At 48.6% G+C, this 27,492-nt stretch overlaps 1 protein-coding gene across 3 annotated transcripts in view; it reads left to right on the plus strand.

The window, feature by feature from the left end:
• Positions 1-27,492, plus strand: part of LOC128105149 (translocon-associated protein subunit beta) — a 37,246-nt gene that overhangs the window by 6,192 nt on the left and 3,562 nt on the right. The window contains exons 5-13 of one of the 3 annotated variants that reach the window (XM_052730052.1): positions 6,154-6,312; positions 10,267-10,492; positions 11,538-11,677; positions 12,319-12,402; positions 12,501-12,616; positions 12,992-13,178; positions 23,855-24,009; positions 24,603-24,701; positions 25,495-25,603. In XM_052730052.1, coding sequence (XP_052586012.1) covers positions 6,154-6,312; positions 10,267-10,492; positions 11,538-11,677; positions 12,319-12,402; positions 12,501-12,616; positions 12,992-13,178; positions 23,855-24,009; positions 24,603-24,701; positions 25,495-25,603 — 1,275 coding nt within the window. Of the gene's footprint in view, positions 1-6,153; positions 6,313-10,266; positions 10,493-11,537; positions 11,678-12,318; positions 12,403-12,500; positions 12,617-12,991; positions 13,179-16,080; positions 17,764-23,551; positions 23,637-23,854; positions 24,010-24,602; positions 24,702-25,494; positions 25,604-27,492 lie in introns of those variants that run through there. The other 2 variants (XM_052730053.1, XM_052730054.1) reach the window with 2 other exon arrangements.

Raw genomic sequence — 27,492 nt, forward strand, 5'->3', positions numbered from 1 at the left:
CTTAGGAGGAAAGACAGGGTCCCATCCACCCCCGTAGAAATTGGCGAGGGAACTGTGGGACCCAAGTGAGACGTCAAGACAGAAAAGGTAGCCCCGTGTCCACCAGGAAGGTGATAGACTTACCCACGACCTGGAGCGTTACCCGAGGCTCGGCGAGGGTGATGGGAGTCTCTGAGTCTGGGTGCCGTCAGTCCTCCGCCAGGCTAGGGAGCTCGAAGGCTAGAAGAGTCTCAGATGCCTGTGCTGGTGGGACTGGACCTCTGTGAGGAGGCATAGAGGATGAGCCCGCATGGGGCATTCCAACTTCCAGTAGCCAGGCTGCCGGCAGACGGCATGGCCCTGTTAGTGGCCAAGGGTTGGGGCAGCAACGGCACCAGTGGCCTTCCTGGCTGCATTTGCAGCAGACCACTGGCAGGATGGACCCTTATGGACTTCCCCTGTTCTCTTTGCGGGAATGCCAATGGCTTCAGGGCAGCTTCCAAGGCGTGAGCTTAGAGCATAGCCTTCTGTTGCAGCCCAGCTTGCCGGGAAGACTCAGCTGCCTCCTCTCGGCCATTAAAAACCTTAAAAGCCGTTTTCACCAGTTCCTGTACGAAGGGTTGGGGAACATTCCCTGCCCTTTTTTTTTTTTTTTTTTTCCTTCCTCATATCTAGTGATGACTGTGAAATGAAATGGATAGCCGAGACTGTGGCTCCCGCTGGGGAGGCTGGATCCAGGCAGGTAGAGCAGGCAGGGAGGATTCCAGCATGGCAGGGTGGAAGAGCAGACAGAAACAAACCGGGAGGTAGGATCTGTTGGGGTGGAGTGGGCAGGTAGGACCCCTGCATGGCCGGACCGAACGCCAGGAAAGGCTAGTGAGTAAAAAGGGGCAAAATGGGTACCTTTCAGCGGGCCCTGCCAAGGTGTGTCACTAAGAGAACACGTCGCGAACAAGAGAGTTCGTGCAAGAGGTTTACTGGGGAAGGGGTGCTGCAGGCCGCAGGAATATATCATAAGAACTCAGCTGGTTATGGCAAAGTCACTACCTGGAGGAATCAGGGAATTCCTCCAGAGGAAGCCAAATCCCAAGGAGTTTTTGGTGTTACTTGGCTTGTTATATATCAGCTGTATTCTGTTATGAAAATCATGTGTGCCTTCATAGTTTTCCCCAATTGACTTTTCCCTAAGAAGGGCTAACAGTGTGGACTGATCACTCTCTGGACATACACATTCCAGGTATTTGGAGAACAGCCTCGGGAAAGGCTTTCTCTGGAATCAGATATCTCCCTTGGCCACTTTCAAGGACTAGCAGTAATAACAGTCCACATGCAAGTCTCCTGGTAAATTCCACAAGGAGATACCACCTAGGTCAGGTGGACATTAAGTAATAGCTTTACACAATTCAGCTCGGACCCCTCTTTCTTACAGCCTTACTAACTTTATAGACCGCTAACTCCTTACCTAACCACTTCTAGGAATATTTAGATAACCTCCTGCACTGACAGCTATGCTCAGCCAGAACCCCAGTTCAAGCCTCCCTGTAATTATCATCATTAGCAGCATCTGGCCAGGTCCATCCCCAGATGGAGGAGAGTACTTTATCATAGATACCTCTGTATTCTCTAAGAACAGACTTAAGCATCCAGGCTACCTGTTTGAGAAGGCCTGGCGGATGTGCCAATTAAGCTTAACTTCCTCCTTTCCCAAACCTTACCTCCAGTTCCAGATCTTCCTTTAACTATCACCAGAGGCATCTAGCTGTACACAGGTTGCCTAGCGACTGAGCACACTTTCCCCCACCCTGCAGAAACACAGCAGATAGCTTGGACAGATAGGAGCCACAGGAAAAAAGAAGACAGTTTTATTTTCTCCCATTGACCTAGCAACTTATAGATTCTTAACATTTTCTACCAATCACGTTTAAGATTATAGTTGAGCACATAAGAGCCCTCTTCTTAGATATTACCTGAATTCAGCCTTTAGTTAATCCATTTCCCCATTGGTCACTTCCCTTTGGGGTTGCAAATGATAATTAATGGTTATTGCCTCCCTATGTGATTCTTATCACCCCTCCGTTTGACCCTGGAAGCCTGGCTTTATATACCAGGACTTCCAGGGCACAGGGGGTCGGAGAAGAGAAAAGAGAATGAAAGAACTAGATGAGTAAGAACTTGAGAGGAACAAACTGAGATGGGGAAGAACTAGATTGAAGGGCTAGAAGAGAGGACTAGAGGAACGAGATGGAAGATGAGGATGAGCCAGATGGGGAACAACAAGATGAGGAAGAACGAGATGAGGAGAGAGAAAGAGATGGGAGAAAAGATGATATGGGAAGGAACAAGATGGATGAGAACCTAGAAGGGGCAGAACAAGATGAAGGAATTAAGATAGAACCCAGAGGGGACCGCGGACAAGTGTAGAGAGAAATCAGGCAAGAAAAGACCTAAATATGAGAGCAGAATATAAGCTTGTAACTGACACAGAATAATAAAGTTTATGGACTAAGGAGTTTCGTGTACATAGATTCATTTCTTCTCATCAAAGATTAATTATCAGCTGGTTGTAGATTCTTCCTGGACCCTGGGAGGGGACTATCGAGGGGCTGGACCCCCTTAGTCCCCGATAAAGGGGAGAGTGAAAGAGCGAAAGGCATCTCGGAGTGCAGACATGAGAGAGGCAGGCAGACAGACAGACAGAGCAGGGAAGAGACAAGAGGAAGAGGAGAGGTGGGGGGTGCCCGTGACTCGGGCCGCCCAGTCAGGGTGCAGGGCTCAGGGTCAGTCCCTGGGTGCAAAGGCTCCTGAAGCTGCCACAACCCCAGCCCACAAAACCTGGGCTGCTGAGCACTGGCTACAGAGGGAGGGGCGGGAGTGCAGAACTCAGAAACCCTGGATGAGGGAGCTCAAACCATTTGTTGTGTGGTGTGAGACAGCCCCCATTTGGATACATTTTGCAGCAGACACCCCAGGGGTGACTGTGGATTGGGTTTAGATTCAGTGTTACCCACTTGAAAGCTTGTGCCAGAGACTTAGAAATCCCTGGAGATAGCCTGGGGTCGAGCAGTGGTGGTGAGGGCAGCCTTTAGGAAGGACATCTCCTTAACGCAATGGTGCCCTGGAGCAAAGGCTGTCTTTGCTCTGGAAACAAATTGGGCTTGCCTGGAGCGGCACATCTTGGCAGGGGATCCTGGGGGTCTTTAACCCAGAAAAGATCTCGACCCAGAAGAGGTACCTGGTACCTCTTTTAAGCCGTGGCTGGCAAATGGGTGACTTACCCCAAGTGGAAAGTTCATCACATCTGGCAGAAAGGAAGATAAAGAGAGAGGAATGCCTCCCCCATGTGGCCTGGGTTCCTGGCCCACCTGCTGGGAAGACTCAACTCCTCCTGGGTTTCAGCACCAAGATAATAGGTTTTCTCTGTCAACACAGTAAGCCAGATCAAGGCCAATTGAAAAAGCAAAAGAACAGGTATATTTGAGCAAAGCAACTCCCGAGTGAGTCCTTCAGCCCCAGAGATTGGGGCTGGAGAAGTCACACAGCCGAACTAAAGCAGGGAACTATATACCCTGGAGGTGAGGGGTGGTGATGTGTCCTCTACAGCTGGGTTTGTGTCCAAGTATGGTCAAATGCTGACCTCTTTACATGGGGTCTTGGGCGGCTGGCAACTTCAGGGAAGGAGCTGCCACAGCCGCCAAGAATGCGGAACTGGGCTTTTTTGCGCCTTTTCTTTGTTGGAGATTCTCTGAGTGGGCGGGGTTTGGAGAGAGGAATGGGGCTTAGTGGATCAAGCAGGAGTAAACTGGAGGTTTCAGCTGAACATGTGTGACTAGTGATCCCCTAAGGATAATCCCAGAATCTCCTAGGAGCCTAATAAGGAATTGGGCTTCTGACCCTACTCTGGAGTTTATAGAAGGTCTTCTAGAAGTGTCACTGAGCTAAGAACCAAAGGAAGACAGTGGATGAACCAAGGAAAGAAAAATAATGTTCATGACCAAGGAACCCCAAAGAAAAGGCCAAAACTGTGTTTGGAAACACTGTGGCTAGACACACCCAACAGAGAACACCCAGTGGAGATCATTTTCTTTTCTTTTTTTCTCTTTCGGTTTTTCAAAACAGGGTTTCTCTCTGTAGCCCTGCCTGTCCTGAAACTCACTCTGTAGATCAGGCTGACCTTGACAGAGATCCACCTGCCTCTGCCTCTTGAGTGCTGGAATTAAAGGCATGTGCCACTAGCCCAGCTGGAGACTATTTTCTGAAGACCATTTACTAGAAGACAGGGTAGATGTTCTTGCCATCAGGGCTGTGGAGACCGGAGTCTGACTCACTGGCCGGTAACTCTCCGAAAGATTAAGGTTTTGAAATTGTTTTTCAATTAGTTGGTTATTTTTTTTTAATTATTTTATTTTATTTTTTTTTTTTTTTTGGTTTTTTGAGACAGGGTTTCTCTGTGTAGCTTTGCGCCTTTTCCTGGATCTCGCTCTGTAGACCAGGCTGGCCTTGAACTCACAAAGATCCACCTGCCTCTGCCTCCCGAGTGCTGGGATTAAAGGCGTGCGCCACCACCACCCGGCTTAAATTTTTTTTTTTTTTTTTTGGGTTTTTCGAGACAGGGTTTCTCTGTGTAGCTTTGCGCCTTTCCTGGAACTCACTTGGTAGCCCAGGCTGGCCTCGAACTCACAGAGATCCGCCTGGCTCTGCCTCCTGAGTGCTGGGATTAAAGGCGTGCGCCACCACCGCCCGGCTTAAATATTTTTTTATTTTTTTTTTTTTAAAGATTTATTTATTTATTATGGATACAGTGTTCTGTCTGCACATATCCCTGCAGGCCAGAGGAGGGCACCAGATCTCATTACAGATGGTTGTGAGCCACCATGTGGTTGCTGGGAATTGAACTCAGGACCTTTGGAAGAACAAGCAGTGCTCTTAACCTCTGAGCCATCTCTCCAGTCCCTGGTTATTTTGAGACAGGCTCTCACTATATAGACTAGGTTAGCCTCAGACTCACAAGAGATCTGCCTGCTTTTGCCTCCTGAGTGCTAGGATCAAAGTTGTTCACCACCACATGGCCATGACTTTTTTTAATGATATAAGGACTTTTTGAGTGTTTGGGTATTTTTTTTTCCTACCTAGAAATGTACTTCTTCCATAGTGGTGACTCAATCAATACTTACTGGATGATAGGTTATAGGATGAGAGATCGGAGTCCCGTGAGACTAGGCCTATCGGTCTAGGAAGGTGTCTTAGAGGACAGGAACAGATTTGGGGGAGAAGAAAGCAGTCTAAGGAACAGGAATTAGTAGCTGGCTTCCTCACGCCATCCCTGAGGCAGCTCTGGAGAAGAGAGCCCACCTCCTCGGTGTTGCAGAGGGTTCAGTTTGGCTGAAGAGCGGGAAGTGGGGTTAAAGTGTGGCCAGTCTGAATCCTTTCCCTACCCAGTTTGATTTACCAGGACTCACAGTGTGGTTTTGGTGAGACCTGGCCTAGAAACCTGTCTGCATGATTAACTTCTGTATGTTGGAGGACAACAGGTCTGTGGTCCTCTCTGACCCCATTTTCATATCTACAAAAGACAGAGAGGAATGCTTGCCTGGGAGGGTTATTGTGGAAATGGTGTGACTTCGTTCTAGGTGACTTAGCGGCTATCTGCATCACTCTGCCTCAGGGATGGCATGAGGAAGCCAGCAAGCTACTTATTCCTGTTCCTTGGACTGCCATCTTCTCCCCAAACCCGTTCCTGTCCTCTGAGACACCTTCTTGGACTGATAAACCTAGCCTCACAGGACTCTGATCTCTCATCCTATAATCTATCACCCAATAAGTATTTATTGTGTCACCATGATGGAGCAGGTATAGTTCTAGGCAGGGGAAAAAACCTGGGTCCCATCTTCTTACACTCTGTCACTTCTGTGGATCCTCTGAGCCCAAGAAAAGGAAACAGCTGCCTAGCCCCATTTGGGAACACCATCCCTCCATTTGAAAGAGCCGAACCAAAATAACCACGGAGAGGCAGGGATGAAGTCGAGATTGTAGGAGGAAGGGGGTCTGGATTGCTGTTCTCCCTGCCACTGTTGGGTGGTTCCTGCATTCCTCATGTAGACTCCCTCCTCAGGTCCCTTTTCCTAGCTTGGTGCTCCTCTGATTCCAGGGTCCACCTCATATTTTTCTCTTCACCAGACAATGGAGCTTGCTCGGAACCCAGCCATGATGCAAGAAATGATGCGGAACCAGGACCGGGCCCTCAGCAACTTGGAAAGTGTCCCTGGAGGGTATAATGCTCTCCGCCGCATGTACACCGACATCCAGGAGCCCATGTTCACTGCTGCCCGGGAACAGGTGGGACCAGGAGGCAAGGAACAGGAGGGCTGGCTGGGTTCAGGATTCCCTACTCCAACCTAAGCATGCCCTAGTGCCTTCTGGGTCACCTGCCCAGTCTCCTGTGGGGTGGACCCTTGCTTGAAGGCATTTCCTTTCAAGTGCAGATCCAGTGACAGCCAGCTTAATGAGGGCAGAATATAACAGGGTCCCTAGGGAGGTCGGTAAGATGGTGTCCAAGGGACGTGACATTGTTCTGATAAACTCGTACACCAGGGGCTCAAAGTGGGGGGTACTGACTTGGGGTCCAAAGTTAAGCAACCCTAGTCAGTGTATCTCAGATATAACCCGTGGTTCATCTTTATCAGAATCACTTGGGCAAACTGTAATAATGAGGTTCCAGACCGTACTCAGGACTACTTACCTGGTCAGTCTCTCCAGGCTTTTGTTTTGTCTCGCTTGTTTTTGTTTTGGGGACAGATCTCGTTATGTAGCCCTGGCTGGCCTGGAACTCTCCATGTAAAACAGGTTGGCCTCTGACTCATAGAGATCCACCTGCCTCTGTGGCAATGAAATGCTCACTGAACCCTTGTTTTTGTTTTTATATTTTCAGACAAGGTTTCACTGTATAGCTCAGGGCATCCCAGAACTTAAAATCCCCCCAAGTCAGCGTACCCTATGTGCTGGGGTGTGTCATCACGGTCAGTGGGATTATGCACTTAAAAAAAAAAAAAAGTATTTTTATTTTATATGTATGGATGTTTTGCCTACATATATATTTGTGCATGCGGTGCCTGTGGAGGCCAGAAGAAGGGGTCAGATCCTCTGAAACTAGAGTTAGAGATGGTTCTGAACCACCATGTGGGTGCTAAGAAACAAACTCAGACCCCCTGGCAGAGTAGCCATTGCTCCAGGCATCTCCAGGATTGTGCACTTTTTAAAATGTTTAATGAGTGGAGAATATTGTTCACTGGTAGAGCGCTTGCCTAGAGTGTGTGAGGCCTAGGGTCAAGTCCTAGCACCACCAAAAAGAAAAAAAACCAACTAATGAATATAAGGTACGGTGTCCCATATCTATAGTCCCAGCATTTAGGAAGATCTGATGTTCAAGGCCAGCCTAACTACATGAATTCTGTCTCAAATGAATAAATAAATAAATAAAGTAACTCAGTTGGTAGATTACTTGTCTGACACGCACAGGCCCTGGGTTTGAGCCCACCAACACAAAACCTGGGCATGGTAGTGTGCTTCTGTAATCCCAGCACTCAGGAGGATCCAGAGGTCATGGTCATCCTCAGCTACATATCAAGTTCAAGACCAACTTGAGAAACATGATATCCTGTCTCCAAAACAAAACTAAATTGAATAGTTGAGAAAGACAACAAGCACTCCAGCTAATTCTGAGCACCCACAGTAAAGCATAAGAAATACTGGTTTTGCTAAAAGAATAAAACATTTGGCATCCACAAACCTGGGTTCATATATCAGCTTTGCCATTTTCTAGCAGTGTGATTTTAAGGGATCTCTCCCTGAACCTTACTCCGTCATTGTCACAGTAGAGGTCATCCATTATAGCAGTAGCTCTCACACTGCTATTGTAGAATTGGTCTCAGGACCCAATTATATTATAAAAAAATTATAGAGAATAAGCTGAGCGTGGAGCATACACCAGGAATCCTAGCTTTCAAAAGGCAGAGGTAGGAGAATCACTAGGTTTGAGGCTAGTCTGGTCTACAAGACAAGTTCCAGGCCAGCTAGGCCCCTAGGTGACACACTGTCCCGTCCCCCCCAAAAAGAATATGCATTCTTCCCTGTAATCCCATTACTCTAGATATAGAAGTAGGAGGATCAAAAGTTCAAGGCTAGCCTGGGCTATGAGAGACTATAAAAAAACAAACATACAAAAGTTACAGAGGGCCCCTAAAAAACTTTGTTTTTGTGAGTTGGACCTTGCAATATTCACTGCCAGAGCCAGGCGGTGGTGGCGCACGCCTTTAATCCCAGCACTCGGGAGGCAGAGGCAGGTGGATCTCTGAGTTTGAGGCCAGCCTGGTCTACAAAGTGAGTTCCAGGAAAGGCGCAAAGCTACACAGAGAAACCCTGTCTCGAAAAACAAGACAAAAAAAAATATTCACTGCCAGAAATTAAAACTGAAGTCTGGGCCGGGCGGTGGTGGCGCACGCCTTTAATCCCAGCACTCGGGAGGCAGAGCCAGGCGGATCTCTGTGAGTTCGAGGCCAGCCTGGTCTACAGCACAAGATCCAGGAAAGGCGCAAAGCTACACAGAGAAACCCTGTCTCGAAAAACCAAAAAAAAAAAAAAAAAAAAAAAAAAAAAAAAAAAACTGAAGTCTGGGCGTGGTGAGAAACAGAAGAAAGTGTGGCCTTGCCGCAGATGTCTTTAATGGCTGGTGCTGTAAGACAGTGAGCTTCTCAGGTCTGTATTCATTCCATTGAACGTCCCCTGCTACATAGCTTTCTTAAGTGAGTAAGTAAAAAGAGCAAATTGACATTTTGTAGAGTTATGAAAACTTTCTAATTTTTGTTTGTTTGTTTGTTTTTCGAGACAGGGTTTCTCTGTGTAGCTTTGCGCCTTTCCTGGAACTCGCTTTGTAGCCCAGGCTGGCCTCGAACTCACAGAGATCCGCCTGCCTCTGCCTCCCGAGTGCTGGGATTAAAGGCGTGCGCCACCACCGCCCGGCAAAACTTTCTAATCTTAATGGGTTATAGGGCCACATTTTTGAGAACTGACGTATAGATGGATATTATATTAGAATAAATGTGCCAAGGCATATAGTAGGTGCTCAGTTAATATGGGTAGTGACTGGTAGTTCTGGGAAAGATTTAGTCTGTAGGTGCACCAGGAAGAACAGAACCAGTTAAGGACTAGAAATGGTGGAGACTCGGGCAAATTACAGGAATGGGAAATCTGAAATGGCAGTAATGACTGAAACTATGGTTTGTGAGGCCAGCTGCCTATCTAAACAGGCATCTGTTGAAGCCAAGGATCCTCAGCTCAGAGGAGATGATTGGTCCGCCCAGATCCATCCACAGCTCAGGGTAGATGATTGGTCAGCCCAGATCCAGTGACCCACTTTGAATAACAGGAAAGGTGGGAAGGGCTAAGCTGCTCAGCTATCTCCCTCTTGCTTCAAGATCTTAAGAGAGCCTCTGAAATCCAGCAAGTGAGGGAGGGTCCAGAGCTGCCTAGCACACATGGGCCCTGGCGTACAGGTCCCTGGAGGGATGGAGGGAGGAGGTTTGGTGTTACCTTTGGGTAACATGCCATCTGATGAGATACAGACCCGAGTATTCTTTGGGAGCGTGGGAGATAGACTGGGGATCCACCCAAAGGACAGGGCAGGAGAAAACCTCCAGGGAATCCTTAGCCAGAGCTCTGCTCCCCTGGGGCTCCATCATGACTTGCCTAGATGGCTCACATGCCTCTCAGGGGACCGAGGAAGAGAGTTCTGGGGTTTAGGATTAGGCCAAGGTGGCTGGGGAAGCAGGAGCTGGGGACAGATGGGGGTCAATTGAGCCAGGTCTGGCAGCCTGCAACCACGAAGCTCGCCGTTCCTGACTGAGCACCTACTAGTGTTGAGGCTGGGTTGAAAGGGGGAATCGGACATGGCCTCTGCCCCCTAACTACTCCAAGAGCAAAACTCCGTCATTACAGCCCAGGAAAGATGCATGCGAAAGTCTCGGGTCACAGAGCCCATAGCAGAGGCCCACACTGGGCACAGGCGAGGGAAGTGGCATCCGGAGGGCTTTGGCTGCCAGTCACCAGCTTCAGCAGGTTCCCTCTGCAGGCTCGGGTGAGGGTGAAGCTAGAGCTTTGGGAACAGAGTAGATGAGGATGTCTGATGTGTCTCCCCTTTCCCCGGGGAGGGGAGGCTCCTAGGTGCGAGCAGAGGGAGCCTCTCCCTTGTCCCTGATCTGTTTCAGTCCTTAACCCGAAACCTTTCCCTCCTCTCAGTTTGGCAACAATCCCTTCTCTTCCCTGGCCGGGAACTCCGACAGCTCATCCTCCCAGCCTCTTCGGACTGAGAATCGAGAGCCCCTCCCTAACCCCTGGAGCCCCTCGCCCCCCACCTCCCAGGCCCCCGGGTCCGGTGGGGAGGGCACCGGAGGATCGGGGACCAGCCAGGTGCACCCGACAGTCTCGAACCCCTTTGGGATCAATGCGGCTAGCCTGGGGTCAGGTATGTCTTAGGGTGGAAGGAGCTTAGTGGGGTCACACCAGGGCAGCCCCTCTGCCCCAGCACTGAGTGGGGTTCACACTGCTTTGTGTGTTGAAAACAAGTGAGACTGAGTTAAAGCTACAGCAGGGCTCAGCGGGGGCAACGGCCCTGCCCCTCAGAGGAGGAAGGTTTGCTCTGGTCATGTCCCTGGCAGGGACCTAAGTAACAGCTCATGAGTAAACCAGGCCACGCCTCCCAGCTCCATGAATACTTCTGGTACCATCCAGGGTAAACGGGACAGAGTGGGAGATGCGGATGAGAGGGAAGGGATGCAGAAGAATCAGAACACATCCACGGACAGGCAGATGTGATGTCAGAGAAAGATGTGCAGGTTATCGTGTGTACTAATGCAGGCTGCACACTGCTAAGCCCCAGGCCTGTGACAGGACACATAGCTCCGGGAGATCCTTTGGTAGATTCCCTGATTTCTCTAGGAGATACTTTAATTGGGAAGTCTTTTCCCCTTAGTGTGCTTCCGTTCCCTTATTTATTAAGGGAGGACTAGCTCTTGGTCTGTGGTTTAAACACTATTCCTAAGTGTTGGGATCTGGACCATCTCCAGGAGATGGAAGGACCAAATGGGAGCCAGCTCCATGTCTCCTGCTCTGGCTTCAGCCGCACCCTTACCTTACCTGAGTGGGATTTGGCTTGAGAAGCAGGCCTCTGCTGCTGAGGCAGGTTTAAAAGCCACTGCTCTCCATGGCGTTTATTCTTTCCGGCTCACACTGTCTGAGCTTGGGGCAGGCTCAGTCCAGAGGGACGTGGTAACTCAGACTTGGTTTCTAGCCAGTTAGCCTTTAGCCAGGTTGATGGGACAGGCGCAGGATAACGCAATGTAAGCTGACTTTAGAGTCCGGAGCGCCTGGACCCGCGCCATGCATTTGGATGCCTATTTGACCGTAGCTTCTGTTTCTTGACCACTCAGTGAAGTAAGGTAGATGAAATGAGGTGTCTGGTTTCCATGTGGACCCCTTTCTTCCTGTTTGTTTATCCCTCTTTGTTTTAGGGATGTTCAACAGCCCAGAAATGCAGGCGCTCCTCCAGCAGATCTCTGAAAACCCCCAGCTGATGCAGAATGTGATCTCGGCCCCTTACATGCGCAGCATGATGCAGACGCTCGCCCAGAACCCTGACTTCGCTGCTCAGGTAAGAGGGAAGTGCTGCTGGGGAAAGGGTTCCCCACGAGGGAATAGTTTGCAGGGGCAGTTGCAGCACTCTGGGGCCAGGCTGCCTAGGTTCCTACTCCACATCCTGCTACTTCACAGCTTTGGGGGCTAACCAAGCTACTTCACCTCCGGATCTCCTCTGCAAATGGTAGCAACGGGCTGGAGAGATGACTCAGAGGTTAAGAGCACTGGTTGCTCTTCCAGAGGTCCTGAGTTCAATTCCCAGCACCCACATGGTGGCTCACAACCATCTGTAACTCCAGTTCCAGGGAATCTGACACCTTCACACCAATGCACATAAAATAAATTAAAAACGAAAACAACAAAAACCAGTAGCAACAATAGCTCCCCCTGGGGTGGATGATGGCATGGCACATAGGAGGCACTGTGTACCTGAAGTGGTAGTTCAGGTGACTGTCAGACAAGCCTGGGCAGTGTGACCCCTGCTCAGCACACGGGTCCCTTTCTTCCATGCCCCACATGGACTTTGGAGTACTTTGAGGTGTCTCGAAATGCTGGTGAGATCTCCTGCAGTGGTGGGAGTGCTGAGGAGGGTCCGAGGCTGTGGGGCTCCTCAGGGTAGGACGACCCAGGCCTCCCCTGCTCCCTTCACTCTGGCAGATGATGGTGAATGTGCCGCTGTTTGCGGGGAATCCACAACTTCAGGAGCAGCTCCGTCTGCAGCTCCCCGTGTTTCTGCAGCAGGTGAGTGAAGGTCATGGAGGGAGACCTGGGGGCGCAATGACTGGAAGTGAAGGTGGTGGACGGGCTGGGGCTGGGGCTGACTGGCTCTTTCCCAACAGATGCAGAACCCAGAGTCTCTGTCCATCCTCACCAATCCCCGGGCCATGCAGGCCTTGCTGCAGATCCAGCAGGGCCTGCAGACCCTACAGACTGAAGCCCCTGGGCTGGTACCCAGGTAAGGACGGTTGGTGGGCGTTAAGGTTCGCTCTCTCTGTCCTGTCTATCTATCTTACACACACACACACACACACACACACACACACACACACACACACACACACACTCACGCACACTCACACACAGACACACACACACACCATTGCACCATTGTTCCTTGGGCTGGGTCTGCTTTTCTGTTTTGTTCTGACTGCTTTTCCTTCTGGATCTCACATTTCCATTCTTTTCTTTTCCTTTTTCTTCCAGATTAAGTCTCTCTTTCGTAGCCTAGGCTAGCCTCAAGTGCTGAGGTTACAAGCATGTTCCTCCATGTCCATTTCCCATCCTGTTCTGAACTGCTGTCTCCTAACTCTTTTTCTTTCCCTCCCTCCAGCCTTGGCTCCTTTGGGACATCCCGGACCCCTGTACCCCTGGCAGGCAGCAACTCTGGGTCTGCAGCCGAGGCCCCCACCTCCTCCCCAGGCATACCAGCCACGTCTCCAACCACAGCGGGTTCCAGTGCCCAGCAACAACTCATGCAGCAGATGATCCAGCTTTTGGCCGGAAGTGGAAACTCACAGGTATCCAGGGCAGCAACCCATCCGTCCTGAGGAGCATCAAGAGCAGTACTGGAGCAGAGGCAGCAGGACAGGCTCTGCAGGAGGCCAGCCTGTCTTCAGGGTCTGGTCTACCACTCATTAGCTTTGGGCAGGTTACCGTATGTCCCCAAGTTCAGTTTCTATAGCTTTAAAGTAGGGTAAGAGTAGACAGCACTCAGCACATGCTTGGTACCATGCTGAATGCTCTGTCTAGGAGAGTCATTTGCCCCGTTCCCAACAGCCTCGGGGGACTGTCACAGCATCAGTATATTAGGGATGGGGAAACTGGGAGCAAAGAGGCCAGCTGCTCACTTACATAGCTGGTAGGTGATGAGAGTAAAGGGCGGGGTCTTAGGCCCCAGAGATGACTTGGGGTGTGACCTCTGTGACTCTTCTGGAAATTCTACAAATGTTTGTGTAAAACGCTAAGAGAGCTGGGCCAGGTTGATCTCCAGGGCACATCCGGTACAAAGTCTGTGACTGAGTAACATCAGCATGGCACTGGGAAAGCCTCTGACACCATAGGGCTTGTGTGGTCCTCGGCAACTATCCCTAGTCAGGTGGGCAGTGGACACCAGCCTTCCATAGCAAGCTTTCTTGTTGGACTATCTTTGGACCACCAGCCTGAAAATCATGACCCGGAGACTTAATTATGAAAGCTTGGCCTTAGCTTAGGCTTTTCCCCAACTACCTTTTTTTGAGACAGGGTTTCTCTGTGTAGCTTTGCGCCTTTCCTGGAACTCACTCTGTAGCCCAGGCTGGCCTTGAACTCACAGAGGATTAAAGGTGTGCGCCACCACCGCCTGGCCCCAACTACCTCTTGTAACTTAAATTAACCCATTCATATTAATCAACAGTCTGCCACATGGCTTGGTTACCTCTTCTTACTATGGCATATCCAACTTGCTGCAAGTTTGATGGCAAAATTGCACGCCTAGATTCCTCCTCCCCGATTCTCTGTCTCTGCCCAGAAGTCCCACCTAGTCTCTCCTGCCTAGCTATTGGCCATTTTGCTCTTTATTAAACCAACAGAAGGTGCCTTAGGCGGATAAACATCTTTACAGTGTACGCAAATACTGCACCACAACCTTCCTTTTCCTGGATCTGGTCATGATCAAGACTCGTGCTTCCCAAACATCCATGGGAAAACATTGTAGTCAGACTTTTTTTGGACTGCCCGCTCACAAATAACGACATGGAAACTTATTGTTAATAATGAAAGCCTGGCCTTTAGCTTAGGCTTGTCCCAACTAGCTCTTATAACTTAAATAACCCATTTATATTAATCCACATTTTGCTGTGTGGCATTACCTCTCCTTCATCTTGCACCTCCTGTTTCTTCTCCGTGTCTGGCTCACAACTCTGCCTTTCTTCTTCCCAGAGTTCTCTCTCTGCCCGGAAGTCCCACCTATACCTCCTGCCTAGCTATCGGCTGTTCAGCTTTGTATTACACCAATCACAGCAATACATCTTCACACAGTACAAATATTCCACAGCAAAACATTTCCAAGAGATATTTATAGGAGTATGTTGAAAAAAAAATGTGTCTTTTGTTAATTGTGTTTACTGGCGGGTTAAAAACCTTAAGCAGGTTCTTTTCTTCCTGGGCCCTTCTCTGGCCTTTACTATGGTAGTAGTTCCGAAGACTTTCAGGAGGGGCATGGTTAGCATTTAGCATATTTGACTGTAGAGCTCTGGGCTGTGTGTGTGTGTGTGTGTGTGTGTGTGTGTGTGTGTGTGTGTGTTGTTATGGATCAAACCCGGAGGCTTGCACATAGTAGGCCAGGGCTCTGCCACTGAGCTACATGCCCAACCCAGCATTAGGCTTCTTTTTTTTTTCCAGATTATTTTTTTTTTTTTTTTTTTTTTTTTTTTTTTTTTTTTTTTTTTTTTTTTTTTTCAAGACAGGGTTTCTCCGTGTAGCTTTGCGCCTGTCCTGGAACTCACTTGGTAGCCCAGGCTGGCCTCGAACTCACAGAAATCCACCTGGCTCTGCCTCCCGAGTGCTGGGATTAAAGGCGTGCGCCACCACCGCCCGGCTTTTTTTCCAGATTATTTATTTTGCTTTTTTGTATGAACGTTTTGTCTGCATGTGTGTCTGGGCATCAAGTGTGCGCCTAGTGTGCAGAGGCCAGAAGTATCAGGTCCCTGGAAACTAAAGTTACAGACAGTTGTGAGCCACCATGTAGGTACTAGAAACAAACCCAGCTCCTCAGGAAGAGCAGCCAGTGCTCTTAAACACTGAACATTAGTTTTTTTTTTTTTTTTTTTTTTTTTTTTGGTTTTTTGAGACAGGGTTTCTCTGTGTAGCTTTGCGCCTCTCCTGGAACTCACTTGGTAGCCCAGGCTGGCCTCGAACTCACAGAGATCCGCCTGGCTCTGCCTCCCGAGTGCTGGGATTAAAGGCGTGCGCCACCACCGCCCGGCGCATTAGTCTTTTGAAGCATGTGTTAACATCTTCTAGAGAGCATTTAGGAACAAGCTGACATAGGCCTACTGGGGACTTGGGAAGATTAACAAAAATATCATCTGTCTCTGTTCAGCGGTGGCGCACGAATTTTGTCTGTTTTATTGTTATAGTTATTTGCTAACTTGGGAACTAGGTTCCCTGGCCTTCATCTGCAGCTCACTTTTCCTTACACCAAGCATGTGTAGCTAGAAGGGCCATCCTTGGCCATGGGGGTATTAGGAACCGACTGGTATTCCGGAAACACTCCAATTCCAACTGTCCCTCTAGGAGACAGGCACGGTGTTATGTGCCTGCAATCCCAGCACTGTACTAGGCCAGCCTGGGCTGCATAGCAAGACGTTCTCAAAAAGAAAGGAAGAAAGGGCTAGCCCTGGAATGGGTCCATGCCCACTAGCCAAGGCCTGCCTCCTCCAGGTGCCGATGCCGGAAGTGAGATTTCAGCAGCAGCTGGCGCAGCTCAACTCCATGGGCTTTGTCGACCGTGAGGCCAACCTCCAGGCCCTGATTGCCACGGGAGGGGACATCAACGCAGCTATTGAGAGACTCCTGGGGTCCCAGCTCTCCTGATCCCGGGCCCGCGCCTCCTGCCTTCCCCACCTCTCAGCGCCAGCCTTTGGCTCCTCTGTCAAGCCCTACCTTCTGTAGCCTGTCTTCTTTGACCTCTACCAACAGCAGGGTGACTCTGGAGGATGGGCCCAACCATAGCTCTGTCCAAGGATTTTGATTTGGTTGCTGTCTTATGAAATCTTCTCCCCTGGTCCTCTGAGCAGAGCTCTCTCGTTTGCACAGTTGTGTCGGTTGGGCCCACCTCCTTGCCCAAAGTCCGTCGGCAATGTTCAGCCTTCTCCCAGGGTCTGAGAGGAGGACCCCCGTCTGGCTTACCGGAAGTCTTCCATCGGTACCACTAGGGTTTAGCTTGCCTTACATTCACTCTTACTCTCTTCCTTCCCCTCCCTCAGCCCAACCAGTGTTTGAATTTCACTCTCTGGAGAGGAACTGATGAAATGCTATAGTTTTCTTTCTCTGCCCCATTCTGCAAATTCACCCAGCATTTTCTCATGGGCTCTTTGGGACTCTAAGAAAGATACCTGTCCTCTTGCCCAAAGAGAGCCATGCGCAGGCAGTCTGGGCAGGATTACCAAGAACAGACAAGACCAGCAGAGGCTGGTGCTGAAGAGCAAGAGCTGAGAGTTCCTGGAAGCAGGGACTGGAGGAGACAGCCTGAGCTGAAGGCTCGGAAACCGAATTGACAGTTGGGTCTAGAAACACCAATAGATTTCAGGTTGGAGAACCCAGGCCCAGGCCTGGCAGAAGAGAGAAAGACTGGTGGAATTTTGAAGAAAGGAGCTTAACAAAGCTGAGCAGTGTGACCCACAAGGAATCAGGTTTCCATGGTCTCCAACGTGTGTGGCGTGCACACGCGCACGCACACACACACCCAGGACCTACCTGTATCTTCAGGCTCTGGTACTTTGAGCTCCACTCCCCAGAAGTTATGCTGGGGATTGGATCTTTCTCAGCAGTATGGAGAATTAGTATATATGCACACATGTGCGCACATGCAAGTTGGGAGGTGTGTGTTCTTTGTTGGTTTCTGGTTCACTACTTTGTCAACAGAGATGAGTGGGTACAAGGGCCAGCCTAGTGGAGGAATAGAGCATTGGGAGGGAGAGCTGGGTCTCCTGGGCCTCTGGGTGTTTGGTAACCGAAAAGCATATTGGGTAATTCTAAAGACAATGGCTCTGACTGATACCCATGCCACCATTACTCTTGGTGAAAAAAAGTGAGGTTTCTCTTCCAGAGCTCCTGCCTTTCAATTCCTTGCCAGCTCCATCTAGGCCAGAAAGTTCTTTAGAAGGGGTGAGATGGTGATGCCTTTAATATGGAATTGGGCTTAGCTGGACCACACGGCAGAGAATGTACTGAAAGCCGTGTGGTTCAGCTACTTGGAGGACCCCTGGCTGAGAGATAGAGGTAAGAAGAGGAATCCTGCTCCAGGTAGGAGGGATCCCCAGCAGCTCAGACATGCCTGCCCTTTTCTCTTAATCCCAACACCCACCCTGGCCTTTGTAAATAAATGATTTTGTTGTGAGAGTACATTGATGATGGTGGTGGTGGTTGTTTTCTGAGGGAGGAATCGGGCTGAAGACAAAGTCACTGCCTGTCTTGAGTTTTGGTGTTCTGAGAAGGTGCCACTGTAGCCCAGGCTGGCCTAGAACGTGCAGCAGCCCCCCGGCCCGAGGTTCAAGTGATGGGACTGTAGGCTGGGCTCCCACGCTTGCCTTATCTTCTGTGCAGTGAAGCTGTGAGTAGAGTATGGTGATGTAAGAACGAACCACGTGTGGGAGAGTGGGAGACTGCTTCAGACCAGTTCTCAGCGCAAATTCCAGTGCTGGATAGAAGAAAAAAATCTTAAAGCATCAAGGAGCCGGGAAGGCTGGCTTGAAACTCAGCACCTGAAGGCTGCCTGTTTTTGTTTTTGTCAAGCAAGGAAGGTAGTTTTATTAACCTATAGTCAACAGATCATATGAACAAAGGGTTGGGCAAATACAGAGGAGAATGTGATAAATTCCAGATGAGTGAGGCTTCAATGGAAGAGGTAGACCTTCAGGGATTACTTGTTTTGTGCCAAATACATGTTTATGATTCAGAAGACAGCATTTAGTCTAGAGTGTGAAGATACTGAGTCTAAACCAAAGCTGCAGCCAGATGAGAGAGTCCTGTGCCTCTGCACTGTGCCTCCAGATAATACCCTCCCCTATTTCTCAAGACCCAACCCAACTCTTCCTTGTTGTTGGAGACAGGATCTCTTACAGCCCAAGCTGGCCTCCAGCTAGCCATGAAGCTGAAGATAACCTTGAACTCCTGCACCTCCTCCCATGTCTTAGGATTCCTGGTATGCACTACTATAAATAACCCTTTACCCTCGTAACTTTACTTACTGAATCTGAACATACAAGCCTTCCACTGGATGCTCTCTCTCCAATCTCTGAATCCCAAGTATTTTGCCTGTCTGACACCAATAGATTATAATCTTAAAAACACATACTTGCGCCGGGCGGTGGTGGCGCACGCCTTTAATCCCAGCACTTGGGAGGCAGAGGCAGACGGATCTCTGTGAGTTCGAGGCCAGCCTGGTCTACAGCGCGAGATCCAGGAAAGGCGCAAAGCTACACAGAGAAACCCTGTCTCGAAAAACCAAAAAAAAAAAAACACACATACTTGTATTTGTATTAAGGCTGCCTTTTTTTGGTTTTTATTTAGAGTGTCTGTGTCTGTGTATACATTTTGCTGGCCCTAAATGCTGCCTTTGGCTTGGCAGGTTTCATGAACTGGGAAGTCATTGCTGAGAGGCTGAGCTGTGTCCTTGGTGGCTTTGGAGCTGGAAGCTAAAAGGAGTAAGGAGGTTAGGGTTTAGGAAGTAGGAACCTTAACACATGCAGAACTTAACACCAGGTGGATTGGGAGTCCACCAGCCATGTTCCGCAGCATGGACAACCCACTCGGGGCCCCAGGACCCTTAACCTGAGCTTAGATTGAGAGGCCAGATTGTTGGCATCTGCTTGGTAAAGTGAGCAAAGGGCTATAAAAAGCCATCTGTGTCTCAGACCTCGGAAGTGTTAATGGGCTGAGCATGGTGATGTGTGCCTGTGACCCAGCACTGCAGGACCTTAACAGCACACCTAAAACACACAGATCCAGGTCAGAACTATGAAAATGAAATTTGGAGTAATAGGGTAGAAAATAAAAGGGGGGGGGGGGGCTGGAGAGGCGACTCCGCAGTTAAGAACACTCGCTGCTTTTCCAGAGAACCTGGGTTGGAATCCCAGCACACTCGGTGCTCACAACCATCTGTAGCTCCAGTTCCAGGGGATCTGGCACCAGCTCATTCTGGCCTCTGCAGGCAGCAGGCATGCACATGGTACGCAGACATGCATGCAGGCAAAACAAACATCTTTAAAAAGTTTAAAAAAAAAATAAAACCTGGGCAGTGGTGTCATACACTTGGGAAGCAAAGGCAGGCAAATCTCTGTGAGTTCAAGGCTAGCTTGGTCTACAGAACAAGTTCCAAAGCTATACAAAAACAACCCTGTCTCGAAACACCAAAACAAAACAATTTTACAAAGTAAAAGCTGGGCAATGGTGGCATACACCTTTAAGCCCAGCTCTAGGGAGGCAGAGGAAGGCAGATCTCTGAATTCAAGGCCAGCCTGCTCTATAGAGCAAGTTCCAAGACAGCCAAGGATACACAGAGAAAACCTGTCTTGAAAAATTAATAATAATAATAAAATAGAAAAGTCATGAGTCAAGGCCAGCTTGAGTTATCTAGTAAGATTCTTTCTCAAACTAAAAATAAAGATTTTTGTTTTAGGATGTCAAAGGTGTTTTGCATGATATTAAAATGAGGTAAATGCCAACACAGTGGCGCACACCTTCAATCCCAGCATTCAAGAGGCAGAGGCAGGCAGATCTCTGCAAAGCTCATAGCCAGCCTGATCTACATATAAGTTCCAGGTCAGCCAGGCCTACACAGAAAGGTGCTGTCACAAAGCATCAAGGTAATAATGGGTCCATAACTATACATTTACCCAAAGCTATAAAACTATAACAAAACAGTGAAACTTAATGCATTCAAAGTTTAAAACAAGAGGCTAAGGCATCTAAGGCTTTAATGCATTCAAAGTTTAAAACAAGAGGCTAAGGCATCTAAGGCTATAGATATAATATATAGTTATAATGACCAGTGATCGGCAGTCTCTACTTTTATACTATACTATACTCATTGATGGTGACTCGTGAAATGTAGAGTCTAAGATTCAAGGCCAAAGAAGCTGCCCGTTACACTGCGGTTGATAGAAATGCCTGCTCTGGGTGGGCGGAAGGCTCAGAAGGCAGAACTGCCTGGCTTGCAAGCAAGTCTGACTACCTGAGACAGTCCCAGACCCCACAGCGGAAGAGGGAGAATTGACTCCCAGACCATGTCTGTTGACCACACACATACATGAGGTGAAGCACACATACATCTGTACACACACAAGCACACAAACGAGTAATAAATAATAAATTTTAAAAAATAATTGGTTCCTATGGATGTACTGTAAATTTTGTTGTTGGTTTTGTTTTGTTTTATAAGACAAGGTCTCATGTAGCCAAGGGTGGCCTCCAACTCACTGTGTAGCTAGTAGTTGACAGTAGTCTTGAACTCTTGATCCTCCTGCCCATACCTCTACGCCTACTAAGAGCTGAGATTATAGAGCTGTACTCCTGTACTGTACCTGACTGGCATTTTTTTTCCATTTTATTTGTGTGTGGGTGTTTTGTCTGTGTGCTACCTGTGTTCAGGTGTACAGTATCCACTGAGGGCAGAAGAGGGTGCTGGATCTCCTAGGACTGGAGTTAACCGATGGTTGTGAGCCAGCCTGCTGGTGTTGGGAATCAAGGACGGCTTCTCTGGAAGAGCAGTCCATGTTCTTTATGCCATCTCTCCAGACCCTGTACCTGACATTTGTTATTTTGTCTTCCTTTCTTTCTTTTTTTTTTTCTTTTGGTTTTTTTGAGACGGGGTTTCTCTATGTAGCTTTGGAGCCTGTCCTGGAACTCACTGTAGACCAGGCTGGCCTCGAACTCACAGAGATCCACCTGCCTCTGCCTCCCTGAGTGCTGGGATTAAAGGCGTGCACCACCATTGCCCAGCTAATTAAAAAAATATTTTTAGAGCTGGGCGGTGGTGGCGCACGCCTTTAATCCCAGCACTCGGGAGGCAGAGCCAGGCGGATCTCTGTGAGTTCGAGGCCAGCCTGGACCACCAAGTGAGTTCCAGGAAAAGGCGCAAAGCCACACAGAGAAACCCTGTCTCGAAAAACCAAAAAAATACATATATATATTTTTAAAAAATAATTTTAGGGCTGGAGAGATGGCTCAGAGGTTAAGAGCACTGACTGCTCTTCCAGAGGTCCTGAGTTCAATTCCCAGCAACCACATGGTAACTCACAACCATCTATAATGGGATCTGGTGCCCTCTTCTGTCTTGCATGCAGGCAGAACATAATAAATAAATAAATCTTTTAAAAAAAATAATAATTTTAAAATGCTGGGCGGTGGTGGCTCACGCCTTTGATCCCAGCACTCAGGAGGCAGAGGCAGGTGGATCTCTGTGAGTTCGAGGCCAGCCTCGACTGCAGGCAGATCTGTGAGTTCGAGGCCAGCCTGGTCTACAGAGTGAGTTCCAGGACAGGCTCTAACACTACACAGAGAAACCCTGAGTTGGAAAACCAAAAGAAAGAAAAAAAATTCCAGTTCCCCAGACTCCAAAAGGCAGTCCCAATATCCAGAAATGAGTTTAACCTGGACTGTAGGAGGACTTTTGGCAGTTAGATAGATAGACAGATAGACAGATGAATGAATGGATGGATGAATGGATAGAAAGAAAGAAACAGAGAGAGAGAGAGAGAGAGAGAGAGAGAGAGAGAGAGAGAGAGAGAAAGAAAGAAAGAAAGAAAGAAAGAAAGAAAAAGAAAACAGCCAGTATTCCTCTGGAACTTGTGAAACCGGTTCCCATCTGCCAAAAGGAGTTCTTTCCTCTACTTCTGGCAGAGACATATGGCTCCCTGTAGTGCCTATCAGCACATCAGCCCGTGCTGGCCTCCAGGCTCCCTCAGTATAGTGTCACAAATACCCACGCACATTTCAAAGCCCATGCTAGCCCTTCTTACCTCCTCCAGCTCTCGGCTTCCCGTCCCCGAGCGGCTCGTAAGCTGGCTACACTCACTATTCTGTCTCTGGTTATTCTGCCATGTTCGGTCTACTTCTTTCTCTGTGTTCTGGACTCTTCTGGATGCCTCTGGATATTTTCTCTCTCTCTCTTTTATTTATTTATTATCTCTATCTCTTTATGCATCTGGGGGTTCTGCCTGCACGTGTGTTTGTGCAGCGGGTACATGCAGTGCCTGCAGTCCAGACCCTGGGACTGGAGTTACAGGCAGTTGTAGCCGCCATGTGGTTGCTGGGAACTGAACCCAGGTCCTCTGGAAGCGCAGCCAGTGCTCTTAACCACTGAGCCATCTCTCCAGCCCAATTTTCTCTCTCTTATTTACAATTTTAAAAACCTTCCCCTTGCTGGGCGGTAGTAGTGCATGCCTTTAATCCCAGTACTCGGGAGGCAGAGGCAGGCGGATCTGAGTTTGAAGCCAGTTGTGTCTACAGAGTGAGTTCCAGGTCAGGGCTACACAGAGAAACCGTATCTCAGAAAACAAAACAAAACAAAAACAATAAAACTTTCCCTTAACCACACCATGGAGCAGTCATCTTGGCAATTTCTTTACCGTACCTCACCTACCCACACCAACCCGCAGACAGTCTAGGTAGTTTGTTAGATATAAGTTCGGGTCTGCAAAGAAAGAGACTACCATTCCAACTAACATGTCTGAACAAGGCACACTTTTACTCTTGATCAAGAGGGTGAATAAACACACTGAGACAACAAACACCGAGTTTTATCCTAACTCAGGTGATGTCTGTCTCTTCGCTATTGGCTGATGCCCTCTTCTGACCTCCATGAAGACCAGGCACTTCCAGAGTCTAGAGCAGTGGTTTTCAACCTTGCCAGTGCTGCGACCCTTTAATACAGTTCTTCATCTTATGGTGACCCCCCAACCATAAAATCATTTCATTGCTACTTCATAACTGTAATTTTTCTACTGTTACGAATCGTAAATATATGATATGCAGGATATATGATTGACATACATCCCCTTTGAGAGAGGGGTCGTGACCCATAGGTTGAGAATCGGTCCCTTTTGTTGGCCGGCAGTCGCCACAAAGGGAAATATGGGGCTTGTTCTAGAACTACAGCATCCACAAGGCACTGGGCGGGACATCAGGGGTTCCGGCCAGATCCGCTTCCGGTCTTTTGGATGCTGACGTTGTCTTCCGGTTGTCTGTGGCCCAGGGAGGCGTTTGGGGTACTCACGGTGAGTCCGGCAGTGGCAGCGGGACTGTGGGTCCCCGAGACCCAGCCTGACCCGAAGCCACCGCCGTGCGCACTGCTGTGGCTTGGGCGGTTTCCGGGGCCTGCGGCTGCCGACGAGGTCGTGGGGCTGGAGTGTGGCGCCGCGCAGGGGCCTGCCTGGGGGCGCTTCCCATCCTCGGGTGGATTGTTCACTCTGCTCTTTTTTTTTTTTCCCCAAAGATGAGGCCGCTGGCGTTCGTGGTGTTGGCCCTGTTAGCTGTCAGTCAAGCCGAAGAAGGAGCCAGGCTTTTGGCCTCCAAATCGTTGCTGAACAGATACGCTGTGGAAGGGCGGGACCTGACCCTGCAGTATAACATCTACAATGTCGGCTCCAGGTAGCGGCCCAGGGTTAGCACGCTCCTTCCTGGATCCTGAGCTTCCACGTGGGCATAAGGGAACGTTTTGTTGGGGTTGCGGATTCTCATTTGGAGCCCTCCAGCATCGGGTGCCCTGAGTGAATGAATGAATGAAAGAATGAATATACTAGAGGGTTTACTTTTGCCAGGGTGCTTTTTGAAAGTGAAGGCATCCTCAGGTGAACTACAAGAAACCATCTTCCAGTTTGGGGGCCTGGAAGGGTTTCAAAGTCAGAAAACAAATTCATCTTGTGAAAAAAAAGGCGATGCAGACACCTCAGCGGAGCGACTCCCAGCTTCCTCCCTTCACCCATGAGCACTATTAATGCTGTTTGATTTTATTTCTCTTTTCTAGCTTCATCTCCTATCTAGAAATTAGAGCTGGGAAAGCTTTGGGCATATTCACTTCTGGATGTTTGAATATTCTGGTGTACTTCTGGTTATTTGAATATTCTGGTGGGCTTCTTCAAAGCCCAGTTACTTTGGGGGGTTCTTTTGACCAGCAGGTAGATTTCCTGGTGAGCTGCCTTAATTTTATATCCCTCACTCTTTCTGTTTCCTCTGCTTTCTAGTGCTGCGTTAGATGTGGAGTTATCCGACGATTCCTTCCCTCCAGAAGACTTTGGCATCGTCTCTGGTATGCTCAACGTCAAGTGGGACCGGATTGCCCCGTATCCTCTTTTTCTAGGTGATGAGGGAGGGTTGGGAGGGAGATATTGCTTCAAACAGTGGGTGTGTGGCGCTTTTCTTGTCACGCATCTGGATGAGATGAGGAGGAAGGACGGAGTCAGCTGTGTGAGTGTGCCTTTGTTCAGGCTGTAAGCCCTGCATCCCATTAGGAAGACACAGACATTTATAAAGGTTCAGTGGCCACAAGTACATAGTGAAGGTGCTTTTTCCTTTGCACTGCTCGAGAGAGACCCAGGCAGTCACACACACTGGGTAAATGCTTTATACCGAGGTACTTTCAAAACAGATTCAGTGGAATAATAGCATGAAGAAACTGGGTTAGCCCCCTTTCCCATGACAGTTGTTTGTTTTTTTTTTTGTTTGTTTTGAGGCAAGATCTCACTTTGTAGCACTGGCTGTCCTAGAACTCACTCTGTAGACCAGGCTGTCCTCGAACTCACAGAGATCCGCCTGCCTCTGCCTCTGAGCTGCTGGGATTAAAGGTGTGAGCTACCACCGCCCCACCATATGCTATGCTTTTAAAAAGTGGGTATGGTAGGCATGAAGTCACTACATGTGTTATTAACTGTTTTATGAATGGAATGTTGAGTTCAGAAATTGAAAGGTTGTAACCGCTTGAGTTTCATTTGTTTTTTTTGAGACAGGGTCTGTGTATATAATCCCGGCTGTCCTGGAACTCACAGAGATCTGCCTGCCTTTGTCTTCTGAATGCTGGAATTAAATGAATACACTAGGCCTTCATGGTCTTTTTTGCTTCCTTAACCCTTGGGCCAGTGCTAGCAATGTCTCCCACACGGTGGTCCTGCGTCCTCTCAAGGCTGGTTACTTCAACTTCACCTCTGCGACTATCACCTACTTGGCGCAGGAGGACGGGCCTGTTGTGGTAAGTTGTCCAAACCTTGAGCCCAGTGGGGCTCCATTTTTCTTAAAAACACTCTGGTTTGTTTTCAAAATATTATGTTTTCAAATATTATTTCAAAATAAATATGAATTTATTATGTGTGTTTGTGTGTGTGAGAACATGCTTGTAAGTTAGATGCCCATAAAGGCCAAAGGGCGTCTGATCCCCTGGCCATTGCCTCTTAAAAACTCCTGCAGAAAATTTCCACAGCAGCTGCTAAATTCTAAGACAAGTTGACTATAAACCTGGTATTGTCCTAAGGCAGTCTGGTTCAACTGTAAAGTTCCAGAACAGTATACCTGTACCGGATGATAAGCCATAGCATAAAATATCTTGTGATATTTTATTTATGCTGAAATGTGGTGATATTTTATTTGTGCTTTGATAAATAAAGCTTCCCTGGAGATCAAGGGGAAAGGCCAGCCATTTTAAGTAAACAAAGTCAGGCTGCACTTAATCTGATCACTTATCAGGCAGGGTCTCTGTGTGTTCAAAGCCATACTAGGGAACAGAGCCAAGTGTGGTGATAGATGCCTTTAATCCCAGTACCAACCATAGAGACCTGGAGGTCTGTACAGACAGGCAGTGACAAGGAAGTGAGGTAGCTGGACTAAGAGCCAATGGGAGGGCAGAAAAGCAAGGCATATAAAGGCCTGGGTAGACAGGAAGTAGCTCACATTTGGGAGCTGCAGAGTTGGTGAGGAAAGGTTGGCTGGTGGCTTTCCCTATTTCCCTGAACTCGCTAAGGCTTTCCCCCTATATTAATAAGACCATTTAGAAATTCGTCTACAGCATCTCCTCCCTTCTGTCCTCTGCTTTCCCTGTAGTCTGGAATGTGTCATTTGCTCTTTGTTTTATAGCTGTTCTTGCCATTTCCATTCACCTTCCTAGACTCCACTGTCTTCCCCTCACTTAGAAAGTAATGTTACCACCCAAAAGACCAAGCTTTCCCACCTGCTGTTACCCCCAGGAGCCTTTGTCTCTCCATCTATCTGTCTTCCTTCCTTCCTTCATTTTTTTTCATTTTGGTAATCAAAGTACATCTCACTACATAATCCTGACTGGCCTAGAACTCACTGTGTGGACTAGACTGGCCTTGAACTCACGAGAGCGCCGCCTGCCTCTGCTTCCCAAGTATTGAGATCAAAAGCATGTGCCACCATACCTAGCCTCTGAACTCGTTTTGTTTTTCGAGACAGGGTTTCTGTGTGTGTAGCCCTGGCTGTCCTGGAACTCATTCTGTAGACCAGGCTGGCCTTGAACTCAGAGATCGCCTGCCTCTGTCTTACCAGTGCGGAGGGTACAGGTGTGTATGACTGCACCCAGCTTTATTTTTGTTTTTTTTTTTTTTTTTTGGTTTTTCGAGACAGGGTTTCTCTGTGTAGCTTTGCGCCTTTCCTGGAACTCGCTTTGGAGACCAGGCTGGCCTCGAACTCACAAAGATCCACCTGCCTCTGCCTCCCGAGTGCTGGGATTAAAGGCGTGCGCCACCACCGCCCGGCCCAGCTTTATTTTTGATTAATTGATTGATTGGTTTTTGTTTTTTGTTTTGTTTTGTTTTTTTAAACTTATTTTGAGACAGATTCTCCTTCAAACTCTGAAGGAGGCTGGCCTTGAACTCCTGATCTTCCTGCCTCAGTCACCCAAGTGCTGGGATTACAAGTGTGTGAGCCACTCTGCCCAGCACTACCTGGTACTTAGTGGGTTAATAGACACAAAAATCAAAGGCTCACCTGCTACCTGGGAACAAAGTTCTTTGCTTTGAGCTCCAAACTCTCGGCCCTCTTTAAACACAGGAATGTGGAGCAGCCCCGGCCCTGCTCTGGTAATGTGCACTGGGTAGGGCTTTGACATTTTCAGAATGCTTCTCA

The sequence above is a fragment of the Peromyscus californicus genome, unplaced genomic scaffold (genome assembly GCF_007827085.1).
Source record: "Peromyscus californicus insignis strain IS unplaced genomic scaffold, ASM782708v3 Scaffold_9__1_contigs__length_137607984, whole genome shotgun sequence".
Lineage (NCBI taxonomy): Eukaryota > Metazoa > Chordata > Mammalia > Rodentia > Cricetidae > Peromyscus > Peromyscus californicus.